This window comes from Coccinella septempunctata, chromosome 2, assembly GCF_907165205.1.
Source record: "Coccinella septempunctata chromosome 2, icCocSept1.1, whole genome shotgun sequence".
NCBI classification, from domain to species: Eukaryota; Metazoa; Arthropoda; class Insecta; order Coleoptera; family Coccinellidae; genus Coccinella; species Coccinella septempunctata.
In genome coordinates this window covers 366,197-383,066 of record NC_058190.1, presented here as the reverse complement: position 1 = coordinate 383,066, position 16,870 = coordinate 366,197, and the positions used below count along the sequence as shown (strand labels likewise).

Below are 16,870 nucleotides of genomic sequence, written 5' to 3'. Positions count from 1 at the left end.
AGATCTACGACGGTTCACCCCCCGGGTATCCACACCAGCAGAGTATCCTAATAACAGTAGGGGTGCAGACTAGCAAGTTGAGAAAAATTAAGGAAGTGCAGCCACTGTACAGGGTGGGCAAATTTCGATGTTTTAGCACTACAGTTTTCAAACCAGAGGAGATACACAAAATCTGATACCCCATTCTCGTACTCCTCTTCTGAGAAACTAACAATAGTAGTAGTCATTTTGGGCCACTTTCTTTTGTTTTCGAGTTATAAGCAAAAAGTGGAAAAATGGCGATATAGAAATAAATTTATATCTCCGCTAATATTGATGATAGAGCTCTGAAATTGAAACATTATACAGGCACTTTTTCACGTAGAATCCAGTGGCGTGCTCGCCTTTTTAGCAGGATTTTCAATTACTAATTGCTATTACCCAAAGTTATGTTTTCTTAAATGGGAACACTAGTTTTCTGTGCAATTTTTTGAAAGCTTAATTTTTACTGATTTCAAAAATATATAACATCATATGATTTGTATCAATATAAATAATAGAAAATGGTCAAAAACCTTTTTTCTCAATATTTCTATGGTTTCAACTTTTGACGAGCACAGAAAAATAGAATTTCCTATAACAAAAGCAGTCTAGTTCCGGCAATGTCTTTGCTTCTTTCTATGCTTTTTACCAATTTTCACAAAATTTGAATCGAGATATATTTAATAAATTTTCATAATAATTGAAAGACTTATAGAAGGAGACAGTGGTAATCATACGATGCTATATGTTTCTGTGCTCATCAAAAGTTGAAACCATGGAAATATTGAGAAAAAAGGTTTTTGACCATTTTATATTATTTATATTGATACAAACCATATTATGTTATATTTTTGAAATCAGTAAAAATTAAGCTTTCAAAAAATTGCACAGAAAACTAGTGTTCCCATTTAAAAAAACATAACTTTGGGTCATAGCTTCGTAATTAAAAATCCTGCTAAAAAGGTGAGCACGCCACTGGATTCTACGTAAAAAAGTGCCTGTATAATGTTTCAATTTCAGAGCTCTATCATCAATATTAGCGGAGATATAAATTTATTTCTATATCGCCATTTTTCCACTTTCTGCTTATAACTCGAAAACAAAAGAAAGTGGCCAAAAATGACTACTACTATTGTTAGTTTCTCAGAAAAAGAGGACGAGAATGGGGTATCAGATTTTGTGTATCTCCTCTGGTTTAAAAACTGTAGTGCTAAAACATCGAAATTTGCCCACCCTATGCACTGAAAGGTAAGGAAACATTCAAGGGCAACCAAACCCAAGTGCGTTCTGCACCCCCCGGGTATTCACACCAGCAGGGTATCGTTCTTACAATACCCTGTAGTGGTAGAACTCAAAATGTGGCACAGGATGGCTAAAACTGGAGGCTGAGTTTTCAACATAATAATACGGATTGTTGCCTTACCTCTGGATGGTTCGGCTTAATCTCCGGATCGTACACTTGCACCGAATAAAAAAAAAGAACTCTGACGAAAATGAGAAAAGAAAACCAAAAAAAAAATATACATTGTATATGTTCTTTCCCCGCCGGTACTTATTGGGAACTAAGTTGAGAACATAACATAACATCAGGAAAGTTCTGTACTTTAATATTTCGTGTTGTTCGATTTTTATTACGTAAATTCTTATTTGATTATAAGGGTTGAAGGGTAGGTTCCAATTTAACAGTACAGAGTAGTAGATCCCTGGACTCGCCAAATTGATTCTTAGTTTTATTATATAAATAAATGAAACAAGCAAGGTAAAACTGAATAAATTTATTAAACTGCAAGGGTTTTGTGAACACTGATATTATTTACATGAAAGAGATAAAATGTTAAACTGACAAATTCTCTTCGAAGAGGGATACTGTGGGAAAAATATATATTTGTATCATATTCACTCAACTAACAATTGTTATTTGCTGCTCAAATGAACAGATTCGATGTGTATTAGAAGGGAACGTTTTGTAGTCGCAGCATATTCACATAAGTGACATTGGAGTTTCTTGACATTCGAATGAACTCCGTCGACGTGCCTCTGAAGGTTCGCTTTTCTACTTGTAACAAACTCGCATAGATGACACTTGTGATCTCTGATTTTCAAATGAACGGACTTCACGTGTCTATCGAGTTTTCGCTTGAAACTCGCGGCAAAGTCACATAGGTGACACCTATGATCTCTAATTTTCAAATGAAGAGATTTTATGTGTTCATCGAGTTTTTCTTTCTGACTGGAAGCATATTCACATAAGTGACATTTGTGGTTCTTGATATTCAAATGGACGTAGTGGACATGCCTCCGAAGATACCTTTTTTCACTTGTAACAAACTCGCAGAGATGACACTTCTGATCTTTAATTTTCAGATGAACAGATTTCACATGTTGTTGGATGATATGTTTCGCGCAGGCAACATATTCACATAAGTGACATTTGTGTTTCCTGATATTCAAATGAACTGAATGGACATGCTTCTGAACAAAGATATTACACACCAAGATGGAGCATCCCTATACTGAATGCATGGAATGTTTTGTCCGCAAAGTAAACACTGAATGTTTACAAACAAACGCGGCAATAGTAAACAGAAACCAGTGGCGTAGTTGAAAAGTTGTGAATAATAATATGTAATATCTTTTATTATAGCGGTGTGAAGAATAGTAATGATGGGTGTATATGAATTTGATAATTACATCAATTCGTTTGGAAAATAAAATTGTTTGATATAATTTCTCGTTAAATTGAACTGAAATGACCTGAGGCACGAATTGTTTTCGATATAACTCCGAAGTTTTAGAAGAAATTTTCGCACAAATGGTTATGATATTCCGTAAAAAAATTTCTTTTACTGCTTGCAGACCGCTCCTATTCAACCCTGGGATATCAATTCGGGTTACCAATCTGAAGCACGAAGTTTTGCCGATATATCTCCGAAGTTTTAACGAGAGTCAAAACGAAATATTCACACATATGATTGTCGACTATCCAAACTTCATATTCCGTGAAAAAACTTCCTGACTAAGATTGGTTTCTTCCAAAAAATAAATATTTGTTTAGTATGATCCATAACATTGCCCATACATCAAGTTATTTCAGGTTTTGCACTAGGCCGTTCGCTTACTGTGTCAAGGGAAATTTTTTGATAAATTTAGATTTAAAAAAAAAATGGTAAACCACTGATGTGAGGAAAAATTTATTTTTTCAATAATTCCAAAAATACAGATTCGTTCATGTTGATAGCTAGTATTTCAGTAGAAAATAATATGTGATATAGCCTTAAATTTCGTTTTCTACATTTTATTTAGAAATTAATTGCAATAATTCATTAAAATTTGCTTTTGTAGTCGAACAGGAATAGAAGAAATATTCCTATAGAAAAAATGAACAAAATCTTATAAGAACAATTCTTAATTATTATTATACAACTTCATCCAGAAAAACATTACAGTACAATGACATAAATTAATAACAAGACTCAGACAATTCTCAAAATAGTTAATGCGTCTATCAAAATTATACTTAAAATTTAAATGATTGAATGTTCTTATTAAATGATTGAAAACTTAATACTGACAAAAAATTCCTTTATAAAAACATATCACAATAATCCTGTAGCTCAACATTTATATGCAACATTTATAATAAGAGGGACTAATTAGGAAGCATAATTCTTTTATTAGATTACTGAATTCATTGCTGAACTTGAATCAAGTATTATTTTGTTTTCAACCATTTTGCACAATTGAAAATGTGGTGAGTACCACACTATTACAAGATAAAAATTATCCATCATTTTTAGTACATATAGATCTGGAAAATAGAATATATAAACGAAACAATAGGATTCTGAAAGTGTGACAACATGACAATGGACAGATACTATCAAATTTGAAAATAAAGGAAATACACGTAGTTTCTTTGATGAGGGGTATCAACAGACTAGTGCAATCATTGCATGTAGCAGACAAATCTGAAGCTGTTGAAGTTTTAGATAGTTCAGACCACTCAGTTTTGGAAATTCCTCTACTCTACCAATATCTGAGAGAGTCTGGGTCACACTCCTTCCATCTGAAGCAGTCGATGTGCAACATGAACTGAAATGAAAACATATCAACATAAATTATGGTTGGAAATGATCGCAAGACAAACACTTTTTAAATGATTGTTTTCACCTGATACATTCAAAATAATATTCAATACACTCACGTTTTTGTATGTGGTGCTGCAAATTTTTCAGTATCAAATACTTCTAAGGAATCCACTTTGCCTGATAAATCTGAAGCGGCCAAAGCAACAGACATGTCTGTAGCAGATAAATCGGAAGCAGTCAATGTGGCAGATAAATCTGAAGCACTTGCGGTAGCAGACAAATCTGAAGTTTCTGATAATTCAGAACCAATCAATTTTGAGGACTCCCCAACTTTACCAACATCTGATGGGTCCTGGGTCATATACCTTTCGTCTGAAGCCGCAAATGTGTTACTTGAACTGAAATAAAATATAAAAAATTAGGATTCTTCAATAAGAATTGTGTAATCCCTTGATTTATTATAGTAACATTATTTAAATGATTGATTTCACTCGATACATTCAAAATATTCAGAATACTCACCAAGGATCAGGCAATGAAATCCTGGATGGAATAGCTTCCGTTTTCAAACATTTTTTTCCAAATTTAAGGATGAAATCTTCGTCACAGAAATGGTCAGAGCAAACATATACCCATTTGGAAGATTCTGAAATTTTCAGTTTTAACTGGTCCATCCATAATTTCTGTCGAGCACTATCAATAGGCATTCTAATGAGAGGAAAAATTCTTTAGTGATGAATTGAACAATACGAAATTAGTACGAGACTAATGAAAAAAGCTAGGTATCCCAAGTTACGCCTATGGAAAAATATCGTTTGTTGTTGTTTACTTACCGGTGCATGGATTTCCATTGCTTTTACTGCTGATTTTTTTGCACACCACACAGCGATTCACCATTTTTGCAGGTTCTAGTTATTGTCTAACACCGTTTTCACGTAAATCGTCCAACAATAACGCTTGTATCATTCAAGATTCGAGAATATGTAAACCAAAGATTATAGAGTAGAAAGATAGGAAACGCCCTCATATCGCTAGTACTAAAAACCGACTACATTTTGGCCAGTGAAAACACGCGTGACAATGAGATGGCGCTAAAAACGCACTGTCAATACAGGAATACTTTTTGATAACAGTTTTCTGTTTTTTAATTGAGGGGCGCGAAATTCGAATTCTATTTCTCGTATTACATTCCAATATTGACTTTGTTTCTATCAGAAAACAAACATCCTGAGCGACAAAACAAAAGTATGGTTTTGCTTTGTGATCAGGATGTTAGTTTTCATCTAAACATTGTTTGGAATCAATTGATATCAACGAAAAACGCTGTTGGTTGTGCTATATGTTTATTTGCAATTCATAAAAAATTTACAGAAATTGAAATAGTGGGCAATAAATGAAGCTTTTCCTAGGACACTAAAGTATATGGTGATCTGCTATACGTCGAAGGTGTTGTTTCTGTACAATAGGTTGTTCTGAATTAATGAACTTAGTTGAATTTGTAAAATATACAAATATTGCAGACATATGCAAGACCTGTATGTCAGTATAGTTTCTTTGTGCTTTTTTTATGATTTCCTATGATATGGTCTCTTCATGACACAATATACAAATTGATTAATGAGTGAACAGAACACTCACAGCAGGTTTCATAAAACTTTGACTTTCTAAACAACAATTTGACAGTCACTTGGTTCCCAAATGGAAATCAATAAAACCTCATATTCACTTAATAGGCCGTTTATGCAAGGGATGCTTTCTGCATACAACAATTTACGTCGATGAACAGTTCTCAATTGACCTGCAGTAAAATGTTCATTGCACATGGTGTAGTAGTGTTTGCTGAAGTAATTGTCTTCAAGTCCTGAGTCCTGAGAATTTTATCCACTTCGGAGCACTGAAAATAAGAATCAATGAATGACCGATTCACATGTTACGACTTTTAATACTTACGCTTCCATTTTCCTTAGTTGAGTGAAAAACTTAATCACGTAAAATACATTTTATTATTTTATCCACCGTTCTTCACCATTCAATAATTTTCGAACAATATTTTGATGTTTTCACCAAGAAATAAGGCAAAAAACTCCAAAAATCGGCAAATAGGTTATCTATGAATAGAACGAGCCAGATAAACAAAAAGCGTTTGAGAGTCAAAACATTCAAAACCTCTTTGATCAAAATTGACGTCTGAAATCTTAAAAAATGTCATATATTTCTGCAAATGGCACTCAAATTAATATTTTAACCAGTCCTAGCGTTTTAATAACACGCGTGACACACAGATGTCGCTCAAATCGCTTTAGTCGCCTCGTTTCCCATCTTTCTACTCTATAATCTTTGATGTAAACATGTGGCCATTCGAAGTGGGTTGTTGAATAAACAACGTTGCCAAACTTCTTTCTTCGTCATCTCCTTATTTTTTTATATTAAATTTATGAACATAATTTCATTATGTAACTTGGCTTAGAACATATCCTGAATTCATCAAGCATTAGTATTGTCAGTATTATCATTTATTCAATAGCCGATACATTTTACATTGAAATAATTATGTCATATTTCCTCCATAAAATAAGTGGGTCTGTTCTGTGATTTCCTCTCGAACGGAAGCGAAAACCTGGGATTATATACTTTTCCAAAAATATTGCCAACGCTGCTTGACAATTCAGCATCATTCGGATAGCTTCGGAAAACACGATTCTTTCAACCAATCGTTGTATGTGGTTTATTGTTTTGGTTTTGATCATCACTTCGGATAACTTCGGAAAACACGAGTCTTTTCAACCAATCGCTGTATGTGGTTTATTGTTTTGGTTTTGATCAGAATATAAACATATAGCTATCTTATTTCGAGGACGTTTTCTCTCTCACTATGCTCTATCTTGTGTGTAATATCTTTGCTTCTGAAGATACCTTTTTTCGCTTGTGGCGAACTCGCAAAGATGACACTCGTGACCTTCGATTTTCAAATGATTAGATTTTATTTGTTTATCGAGCACACTTTTTTCAATCATAGGATTCGCATCGCTCTCTTTAACTAAGGAATTTGAGTATCTTCTGTGCACTTTTCCTAATTTGTCTTCTAATTTCAGTCTGAAAGAAATCGGACTTTTTCAGGCAATTGAGGCAATAAAGAGTAATCTTTGATTTAACCGAATTAGTATAAATAATAATTAATAAATATTATTAAGTGTATTGCACTTTAAAAAGACCATCATTTATAATTCACTGAAAGGAGCGTATATTTGAAAATATACACTTACTCATCACAGGTAATATGTCCCTCCTTTTCAATGGTGAAACAGCCTCCGCCTATATCCATTCTTTATTTATTTTCTTCACTTCAAAACGCTGAGAATTGCAAACCCTCAAGACATAAACTTTTAAAATGACGGAAAAACCATAGAGAAAAGCACAATATCTATAATCCATATCACAGAACACTAATATAAGCTCATATATTTCTATGGAGAAAATCATCTTTCTTTTTGGTATAACCAGAGACTCTGATATAAGAGTGTTCTGTGGATATAACCATAGACTTAATAAGACCTTTTAATGTTTAATATGTCTATGGTCCATAGGGATTTTTTGGCGTACATCATCAGGGGCTTGACACTTCCTTACCCCCACCCCAAATACGGTTTTTAGTTCTGCAATCAATCGCTATGTGGCACTGCATACGAAAATATATATCATATTCTCCACAGATTACTGTATTCTGACATATTGGATTTGTGAACGCCAACAGTGTCAATGTCAATATACTTTAATGCAAATTCTTGTTTACAAACGAGATCTTATACGAGTGTAAATTAAAAATACCCATTTATTGAAGTCGACAGTTTTATCAGGAAATCAATTTTCTTGTAAGAAATATTTGATTCAAAGAACCACGTAATTATAACATTAATCGTTTATACTTAAACCAATCCAACCAAACCCTTTAAAAATTGTGTTAATGGAAATGAAAGTCAAACTGTGTAGTCAGTTATTAAGCCACTCCGTGGGGTCAATGATGAAGCTCATTTCTCAATGGGGTAAGTATTTTTTTCAAACATAATAATACAAAAATTTACTATTTTCCTTTTTAGAAATCAAGCATCCGCTTCAGCTTCACAGAGAGGCTATCGACACTGCTGTTTTTATACTATTCTTGGATGAGTTATTTGATTCGTTGAATGTATCCAGAGCTTGGACATTCACTGCGAAACTCTTAAAGAAGACGGTTAGTATTCAAACAGAACACAATGTTGTTTGGGAGCAGGCGATACAAATTTTCAACAGTATTTCATTTTATTGCCCTCGAAAGAAAAGATCCATTGTGGTGCCCACTTTGAAGAATATAGTAACAACATTGAACGCATTCCTTCACCTTACTCAAAAACTGTTCAATGATTATCACTTTAAATATATTCTCACTAGGGCTTTCAATCAAGATTGTTTAGTAAACTTTTTTGGGTACATTAGAGCACATGGAGTAAGGAATACTAACCCAAATGTTGAACACTTTATTTCATCATTCAAAACTTTAGTTATTAATAATTTCATGTTGGTGCATTCCTGGTGATCTAACTGTGAGGAAGATAAAACAGGGAGTCGTTGTTTAGAGACTTTGAAATCTTTCCTGCAGGAAAATATAAAATCCACATAGGTCTTTGGGCAACTAATTTTTTCTTTTCCGAATTATTCATGCATTCTAAGCTTTGGCATGCTGTTTCTGATTTCTATTGCCGACTCCCAACAAACATTGTGTCCTTTTTGGATAATGTTGAAGATTTCTGAACATATAATAATTTCAACCTCATTTCCTATGAACAATATTATTACTGATGAGGACAAATTCAGATGCATACCACCCGACGATATGAATATCGACAAGTGTTACGATCTGAATTGAGCTTGCCAGCTTGTCGATATTCATATCGTCGGGTGGTATGCATCTGAATTTATCCTCATTATTTTATTCATTGCCTCCCTGTTTAGGCGTGATCATTCTTTATTAATATTATTACTGTTTATTATAATTATTGTCTTACGAAGATATGTGACCCTATTGACATTTTACCTCTGCTCATATATTCATTGCCATAATTATAGCTTATGTATTTCCATATTTTTTTTTCCTGTGCTGGGTATATCAATATATGTATATTTTTCATGACAAGTTTTATTTCTCCTTAAAATTCGCCCTAATAATCCATATTATACTATCGACGTCTAAAATACCAGTGAATGGGCTAATTTAAATTTCGCGCCATGCGATTGCAGTTTCCAGTTATACCGACATTTCTCCCGGTTAGTTGGGTGGCAGCCGCATGGGGGCGCTGAGGGCGGGATAAACTGTATTTTGCATCGTAGAACGTGAGTGTCAGATCTATTCTACTCTGTAATCTGTGTACATCATTGAGTTCCTTTGTCTATGGCACAGTTAAAATGGTTATAGATCTCAATAAAATTAAAGAAATCTTTGATGAAATCGTACGTTTACAGACGTTTTTTTTTTTTATATTTAAGCGAATGAATACTGCCTAGTATATTCTTTCAACTATTTAGAATGGAAATTAGTACATTTAAAGAATTTTTGGCAATCACTATGCAAAGGGATACTCACAATGTAAATGTAATAAGAAAATAGTATAGTTTTGACTTAGTTACAGTCACTTCTACAATAATAAACATATATATGTACATTTTTATCATAGTTTGTAAGTGATAATTGCAATTAGGTATTTGAATGAACAGATTTCATGTGTACTTTGAGGTTTTGTTTCTTGACCGCAGCATATTCACATAAGTGACACCGGTGTTCTTTAATTTTCAATTGAACGGAATTTACATGACATTTGTATTTCTTAACATTCAAATGAATTCGCTCGACATGTGTTTGAAGGTACTCTTTTCTACTTGTAACAAACTCACATAAGTGACATTCATGTTCCTTAATTTTCAGATGAACAGATTTTATGTGTCCGTTCAGTTTATGTTTTTCACTAGCAGCAAACTCACATAGATGACATCTATGTTCCCTAATTTTCAAATGAACAGATTTCATATGTTGCACGATGATATTTTTCTCATTTGCAGCATATTCACATAAGTGACATTGATGTTTCTTGATATTCAAATGAACGCAATCGATGTGCTTCTTAAGGTACGCTTTTCTACTTGTAACATAGTCGCATAGATGACACTCGAGATCCTTGATTTTCAAATGAACGGATTTCACGTGTCCATCAAGTCTTTGTTTTACACTTGCAGCGAACTCACATAAGTGACACCTGTATTCCTTAATTTTCAAATGTACAGATTTCACGTGCATATCGAGTTTTTGCTTAACACTTGCAGCATATTCACAAAATTACATTTGTGGTTCTTGATATTTAAATGAACAGAATCTACATGTTTTTGAAGCGAGCCTTTTCTGTCTGTGACATACTCACAGAAATGACACTTGTGTTTCTTTAGATCCAAATGAACACGCAAGACGTGCCTTTGAAGGTTATGTTTTTCAGTTGTAACAAACTCACACAAGTCGCACTTAATACTCAAATGTACAGACTTTATGTGAAATGAAAGTTTTTCTTCATAATTGGTCTCAAAATCACACATAGGACACTTATAATTCTTGACATTCAAAGGCAGAGATTCAACACTCCATTGCTTGTCATCTTTAGGACTTGCAGTATGATCATACTCTATGTGTTCATCACGATATTTTTCCTCACCTGGAGGATAATCATTTTGATATTTAGGAAATTCACTCTGTTCCCAGTGATATGGACGTTCAAGTTTATTGCATAGTGGATCTAATGTCTGAGCTGTTTCTCTAACACAAGATGCTGTTGATTTACTCGCATCCACTTTTTCAATCAAGAAATTCGGGTTGCTCTCTTCATTCTTAATTATATATTTCTCTCTATCATGAACTCCTTTTTCGTCAATGAATTCTTCAAAAATGTCCATGATTCCTAATTTTTTTTCTAATTTCACTCTGAAAGAAATCATATTTTTTGAGCCAATTGCACCAAAGAGTAATCTTGGTATTAACAGCCAGTTTGAAGTCTCTTTAATTCTGAAGCTTCCTTTAGTCCTACCAAAATGAGACTGAAGAAACTTCATTACATTCAACAGATGCTCAGCAAACGTAGAATTTCCAGTGTTTCTGTGTTCTAATATTCATTTCTGAAATTTTCTACCTGTTTGACCTATATAAAGTGAAAAATTACCAGTAAAAGACTGAAGGAAGCTTTAACTTAAAGGGATTTTAAATTTGATTATTAAACTGGTCGTAAGTGATAAAAAAATTAACGAATGAAAGTTGTTGAAATAATTATATTTATCATTTAAATATAATTATACTCACTCATCACATGTGATATGTACGTCTTCTTCAATATTGATACAAGAATTACCTTCCATAGTTAACAAATTAATAATTAATTAATTATAAATAAGCTCATCAATGCGAATTTATTTTCCAAATCACAGAAATGAAACAATGTGTTCATAGAATGACATTAATCTTATCAGTGCACTAATCACTGAATCTTATGTTTTATTCTTCTTTGTATATAAGGGTTCTCAGCTATTTTCTATTTGTGTGGCAGGCGCCATCTACTCAAGGAGCGAGGGCTTTGTTTGTGACTATGGAGGGTACCCTCCATATTTGTGACCAACAGTGATTTTACTTGTTTCGTTATTCAAGGCTCAGTCTAAATCTGACAGAAAACTGATTTTACATTCAGATGAAGGAAACAAAATAAAGGAAATCAGCTGTAAATATAAAAAATATATTTGTAACAGGGTTACACAAATGAATATCGCTAATTACTATTGAAATCAACAAATTTTATACGATGTTGAATGTGAGGTTTTTATATTAGTCATAGAGCGTGATCTTCAGCAAGGCAATGCAATGTCTATTTCTCTCTAGGTCTATGATTAAATATACACAATCGACATGCTTTTAAAGGTACACTTCTCTACTTGTAACATAGATGACACTCAAGATATTTCAAATGAACAGATTTTACGTGTCCATCAAGTTTATCTTTCACACTGTCACAGAATTCAGATGAGGAGATCTGTATTCTTCAATTTTCAATTGAACAGATCTTGCTTGTTGTTGGATGTTCCTCACAGGGAGCATATTCACAAAGGCTACTTTCCTGTTTCTTGATATTCAAATGAACACGTTCAACATGCTTTCGAAGAGCGTCTTTTCTACTCGTAACAAAATCACAATGCTGACACTTGTGTCCCTTAATTTTTAAATGAACGGATTTCACGTGTCTATCAAGTTTTTGTTTTACGTTAGCAGCAAATTCACATAATTGACACTTGTAGTCCTTAATTTTCAAATGAACAGATTTGATGTGTACTTCAAGATCCATTTTTCTATTCGCAGCATATTCGCATAAGTGGCACCGATGTTCCTTGATATTCAAATGATTAGATTTAATGTGAACTTCGAGGGCTGGTTTCAAGAATGCAGCATAGTCACAGAAGTGGCATTCGTATCTCTTAACTTCCAAATGGACACGCTCCACATGACTTTGAAGATCCCATTTTCTACTCGTAACAAACTCACATAGATGACACTTGTGTTTTTTAATTTTCAAATGCACAGATTTTACATGTTTTTGGACGGTACTCTTCTCACTGGCGGCATAGTCACACAAGTGACATTTGTTTTTCTTGATATTCAAATGAACAAAGTCAACATGATTTTGTAGGTACACTTTAGTGCTTGCAGCATACTCGCAAAGTTGACATTTGTATTTCTTAACATTTAAATGAATTCGCTCGACATGTGATTGAAGGTACTCTTTCCTACTTGTAGCATACTCACATAAATGACATTCGTGTTCCTTAATTTTCAAATGGACAGATTTTACGTGTCTATCAAGTTTTGGTTTAACATTCGCTGTATATTCACATAAGTGACACCTGTATTCCTTAATTCTCAAATGAACCGATTTCATGTGTCTTTTGAGTTCAGATTTTACACTCCCAGCAAATTCACATCGATGACACTTGTGTTGCTTAATATTCAAATGAATAGGGTTTACGCCACTTTCAATACTGGCTGTTTGATCATACTGTATGTGCTCCTCAAGATATTTCTCTTCACCTGAAGAATAATCATTTTCACATTTAGGAAATTCACACTGTTCCATGTGAAGCAGTGGTTGGAGTTTATTACTTGGTGGATATGATACTTCTTCGGTAAACGAGGCAGTTGACAAACTTGCATCGACTTTTTTAATCAAGAAATTTGAGTTAGTTTCCTCATTCCGAATTATATATTTCTCCCTATCAAAAACTTCTTCTTTGTCTATAAATTGTTCAAAAATGTCCACGATCTTTTCTTCTTTCAACTTCACTCTGAAAAAAATCAGAATTTATGGGTCAATTGTACTACTGAGTGACCTTGGTAGTGGTGAAAAGATTACATAAATGCTTATAAGGTGATAAAACCATAATAAATATAATATACTTACTCATCACAGGTAATGTGTACCTCTTCTTTAATATTGATACCAGAGAGTTGTCTCTGATTGATACATAGTTCGCCCATATGTATTTTTCATTTATTTTTCTTGTCAGTCCAACCAAAACGCAGAAAATCGTGTAAAATTAGTAAAATCAACGAGGAATCCTTGGTAAAATCCTTTTCTCAAAGATAATCTTTTCCTTTTGACATTGGCCATAGAGTCTGGAATATGATCATTGTTTCTGTGTTTCATACCACAGAATATGGAGTGGGATAGGAGAACGATCAGAGACAATCTCTGTCTCTGATCTCTGACAACGATCGGGAAAATAGGGGGTGCTGCGATCGCTAGGTGAATGAATAATTTGAAATGTACTACCCAAAATTTCAGTTAAAATTTATTGCCACCGTAGTTTTTTATGATGAATTTTCAAATACGTTTCTTCAAATGATTGATTCAGTTTCAGAAATATTGAAGAAAAGCGTTAGTAAAATTACAAAATTTTAAATCATTCAGTCGATTCGTTGAAGAGTTATTAAACTATGAAATTTCACTCTTAAGATGAACATCACCATGTATAAAAGATACGAAAAGTGCTGATAGTTTATCCTTAGTATGTATGCTTTTCTGTTTTGATGGTGTATGGATACTTCCATAATAACCTTGTTGGTTTGCTCCCTGGTTCAGTTTACGCAGTCTTCATAATATTAGTTGTGCAATGGGTTTTCAAATTGTTGAATCAACAGTGCCTTGAAATATAACCAGTTATATTTGTCGCATAATCACAATATCACTTTCAAATGAACAAAATTTACATAGTCAACAAGTTTACAATTATTCACTCTTAATTTAAAAAAAAATTAGATTTTACATCCCATTCAAGGTCCATTATAGCATATTCAAAAAACTATCACTTGTCTTCTTCCTTCACGTTCGAATGAACAGAGTCTACATGCTTCCGAAGCAAATGTTTTCTATTTGTAACATACTCACATAAGGGACACTTGTGTGTCTTTATTTTCAAATGAACTGTTTTAATGTGTTCATTGAGGTTAAATTTCACACTTGTGGCATAATCACATGAGTCACACTTATGCTCTTTGATATTTAAATGAACAGAGCTGACATGATTTCCCAGCCTATCTTTTCTACTCGTAACGAAATCACAGAACTGACACTTGTGTTTCTTGATATTCAAATGAACCACGTTGATATGCCTCTGAAGTAGATTTTTACTGGTTGTATCATAATCGCATTGGAGACACTTGTGATCCTTTATTTTGAAATGAACAGATTTTACGTGTCTCTCAAGGTGGTGTTTCTCGTTCGCGGCATAATCACATAAGTGACATTTGTGCTCCTTGATATTTAAATGAACCGTGTTGATGTGCCTCCGAAGGTCACATTTTATATTTGTGACAAACTCGCAAAAATGACAGCCGAGCTCCTTTATTTTCAAATGGAAAGATTTTATGTGTACTTCCAGGTCCTTATTCACACTCGAAGCATATTCACATAAGTGACACTTGTATTTCTTGATATTTAAATGAACCGTTTTGATATGCTTCTTAAGGTAAGGTTCAACATTCGTGGAATACTTGCATAGATGACACTTGTGCTCCTTGATATCCAAATGAAAAGATTTTATGTGTACTGCCAGATCCTGATTTTTACACGCAGCATAATCACATAAGTGACATTTATGTTCCTTAATTTTCAAATGGACCGATTTTACATGCATGTCGAGAGTACTTTTTTGACTTGCAGCGTATTCACATAATTGGCATTTATATTTCTTGATATTTAAATGAACCGAGTTGACATGCTGTCTCAGGTTGGCTTTGGAAGTTGTATCATACTTACATAGGTGACACTTGTGTTCTTTTATATTCGAATGAACTGACTTCATATGTTTTTCGAGGTTACTTTTATTACTCGAGGCATATTCACAAAAGTGACATTCATTTCTCCTGATATTTAAATGGACAGAATCAATATGACTTCGAAGGGATTCTTTTCTATTTGTAACATAATCGCACAAGTTACACTGGTGATTCTTGATTTTCAAATGAACAGATTTAACATGTCTCCCAATGAGGAATTTTCTACTCGTAGTATATTCACATAAATGACATTTGTGTTCTTTTATATTCAAATGAACAGAATCAATATGGTTTTGAAGGACATCTCTTGAATTTGTAATAAAATCACAAAAGGTGCAATTGTGATCTTCAATATTCAAATGAACGGATTTTGTAGGTATCATAAGGCTCTCTTTATAATCTGTCTCCAAGTGAGCCCATTCGGAGTCTTTCAGTGTTTCTAACATTTGGGGCAATAGTTTTGTAAAAGACGCTGTTGATAATTGATTTGCAACAGTTTCTGTGATTAAGTTATTTGGGTCACTTTCTTCATTCTTGCTTATATATTCTTTTCTGCCATGAACTCCTTGTTCATCTACAAATTGTTCAAGAACATCTAATTTTTCTTCTAACTTAATGCTGAAAAAAATTGTTTGTCAATTGAACTATGTGAAAAATAGAGAGGTGATGGACACAGGAAAAAATACTCACTCGTCACCCACAATATGCACCTCTTCTTCAATTTTAACACATTGTCTACCTGTATCCATTTCTTTTCATTCAAAAGTGAAGAACGAAAATTAATGAAATAATCACAACACGATCAATCACTTTACGTCGGAGATAAGCAACCAGAAAGCAACACTTGAATGACCATAGACATAATAATACATACACACATATAAATCGATTTCAAGCGAATAACCTGGTCATCATTGGTAATTACCAAAGATAACCAACAATAACCAACTGCATTCAAGCGCTTTTGGTTATTATTGGTTATAATGTCGTGACGTCATGAAATAGCCCTTCAACGTCATCATTTTGGACCGCAGATAACCGGAGATAACCATACTCGAGAGCTGGGTTAAACTTCTGGTTATTGTAGTGAGGTTAGAAGTTGTGAAGGGACATAACCAAGGGCAAAACCAGCAATAACCGCAGTTATCATTGGTTATTCGCTTGAAATCGATTATATTTTATTAGGTCTATGTGAATGACTGAAGAATATTTCGGAAGGTGATAAATATTGTTCGTAAAATGTAATAATGTAATAATTATTTTATACTAATAGGTTTCTTTGAAGATGATGTGTTCAATGCATGGTCCATGGAGGTAGAAAAAACTCCAATGGTTCAATGTGTAGATGACCTCTCTGACAAGCACAATACAATAAGAA

The 16,870-nt window shown here is 33.5% G+C and overlaps 5 protein-coding genes across 7 annotated transcripts; all 5 read right to left on the bottom strand.

Annotated features, from left to right (window-relative positions):
• Positions 1-1,826: 1,826 nt before the first annotated feature.
• Positions 1,827-7,689, bottom strand: LOC123308785 (zinc finger Y-chromosomal protein-like). 2 transcript variants are annotated; one of them, XM_044891621.1, is made up of 3 exons: positions 7,373-7,689; positions 7,008-7,202; positions 1,827-2,488 (listed from the first exon to the last, which is right to left on the bottom strand). In XM_044891621.1, exons 1-3 carry the CDS (start codon positions 7,429-7,431, stop codon positions 1,936-1,938), a joined length of 807 nt encoding a protein of 268 aa, XP_044747556.1. In that variant the 5' UTR covers positions 7,432-7,689; the 3' UTR covers positions 1,827-1,935. The 2 variants fall into 2 exon arrangements, with proteins under 2 accessions (XP_044747556.1, XP_044747557.1); XM_044891622.1 differs by having other exon boundaries at positions 1,827-2,498; positions 7,018-7,202.
• On the bottom strand, positions 3,197-5,012 carry LOC123308787 (THAP domain-containing protein 5-like). Of its 2 annotated transcripts, none has more exons than XM_044891626.1 (4): positions 4,943-5,012; positions 4,632-4,817; positions 4,226-4,507; positions 3,197-4,113 (listed from the first exon to the last, which is right to left on the bottom strand). In XM_044891626.1, exons 1-4 carry the CDS (start codon positions 4,948-4,950, stop codon positions 3,951-3,953), a joined length of 639 nt encoding a protein of 212 aa, XP_044747561.1. In that variant the 5' UTR covers positions 4,951-5,012; the 3' UTR covers positions 3,197-3,950. The 2 variants fall into 2 exon arrangements, with proteins under 2 accessions (XP_044747561.1, XP_044747562.1); XM_044891627.1 differs by having other exon boundaries at positions 4,632-4,755; positions 4,943-5,007.
• Positions 7,690-9,733: 2,044 nt separating the features above from the next.
• LOC123308786 (zinc finger Y-chromosomal protein 1-like) lies at positions 9,734-11,598 on the bottom strand. Its single transcript, XM_044891623.1, has 2 exons — positions 11,476-11,598; positions 9,734-11,103 (listed from the first exon to the last, which is right to left on the bottom strand). The coding sequence occupies exons 1-2, from the start codon at positions 11,529-11,531 to the stop codon at positions 10,422-10,424; spliced, it is 738 nt and encodes a 245-aa protein (XP_044747558.1). The 5' UTR covers positions 11,532-11,598; the 3' UTR covers positions 9,734-10,421.
• A 288-nt stretch (positions 11,599-11,886) lies between these two features.
• On the bottom strand, positions 11,887-13,824 carry LOC123308779 (zinc finger Y-chromosomal protein 1-like). The gene is made up of 2 exons (XM_044891610.1): positions 13,616-13,824; positions 11,887-13,499 (listed from the first exon to the last, which is right to left on the bottom strand). The coding sequence occupies exons 1-2, from the start codon at positions 13,690-13,692 to the stop codon at positions 12,206-12,208; spliced, it is 1,371 nt and encodes a 456-aa protein (XP_044747545.1). The 5' UTR covers positions 13,693-13,824; the 3' UTR covers positions 11,887-12,205.
• A 535-nt stretch (positions 13,825-14,359) lies between these two features.
• Positions 14,360-16,323, bottom strand: LOC123308764 (zinc finger protein 711-like). The gene is made up of 2 exons (XM_044891586.1): positions 16,183-16,323; positions 14,360-16,110 (listed from the first exon to the last, which is right to left on the bottom strand). The coding sequence occupies exons 1-2, from the start codon at positions 16,239-16,241 to the stop codon at positions 14,520-14,522; spliced, it is 1,650 nt and encodes a 549-aa protein (XP_044747521.1). The 5' UTR covers positions 16,242-16,323; the 3' UTR covers positions 14,360-14,519.
• Between the last annotated feature and the right edge of the window lie 547 nt (positions 16,324-16,870).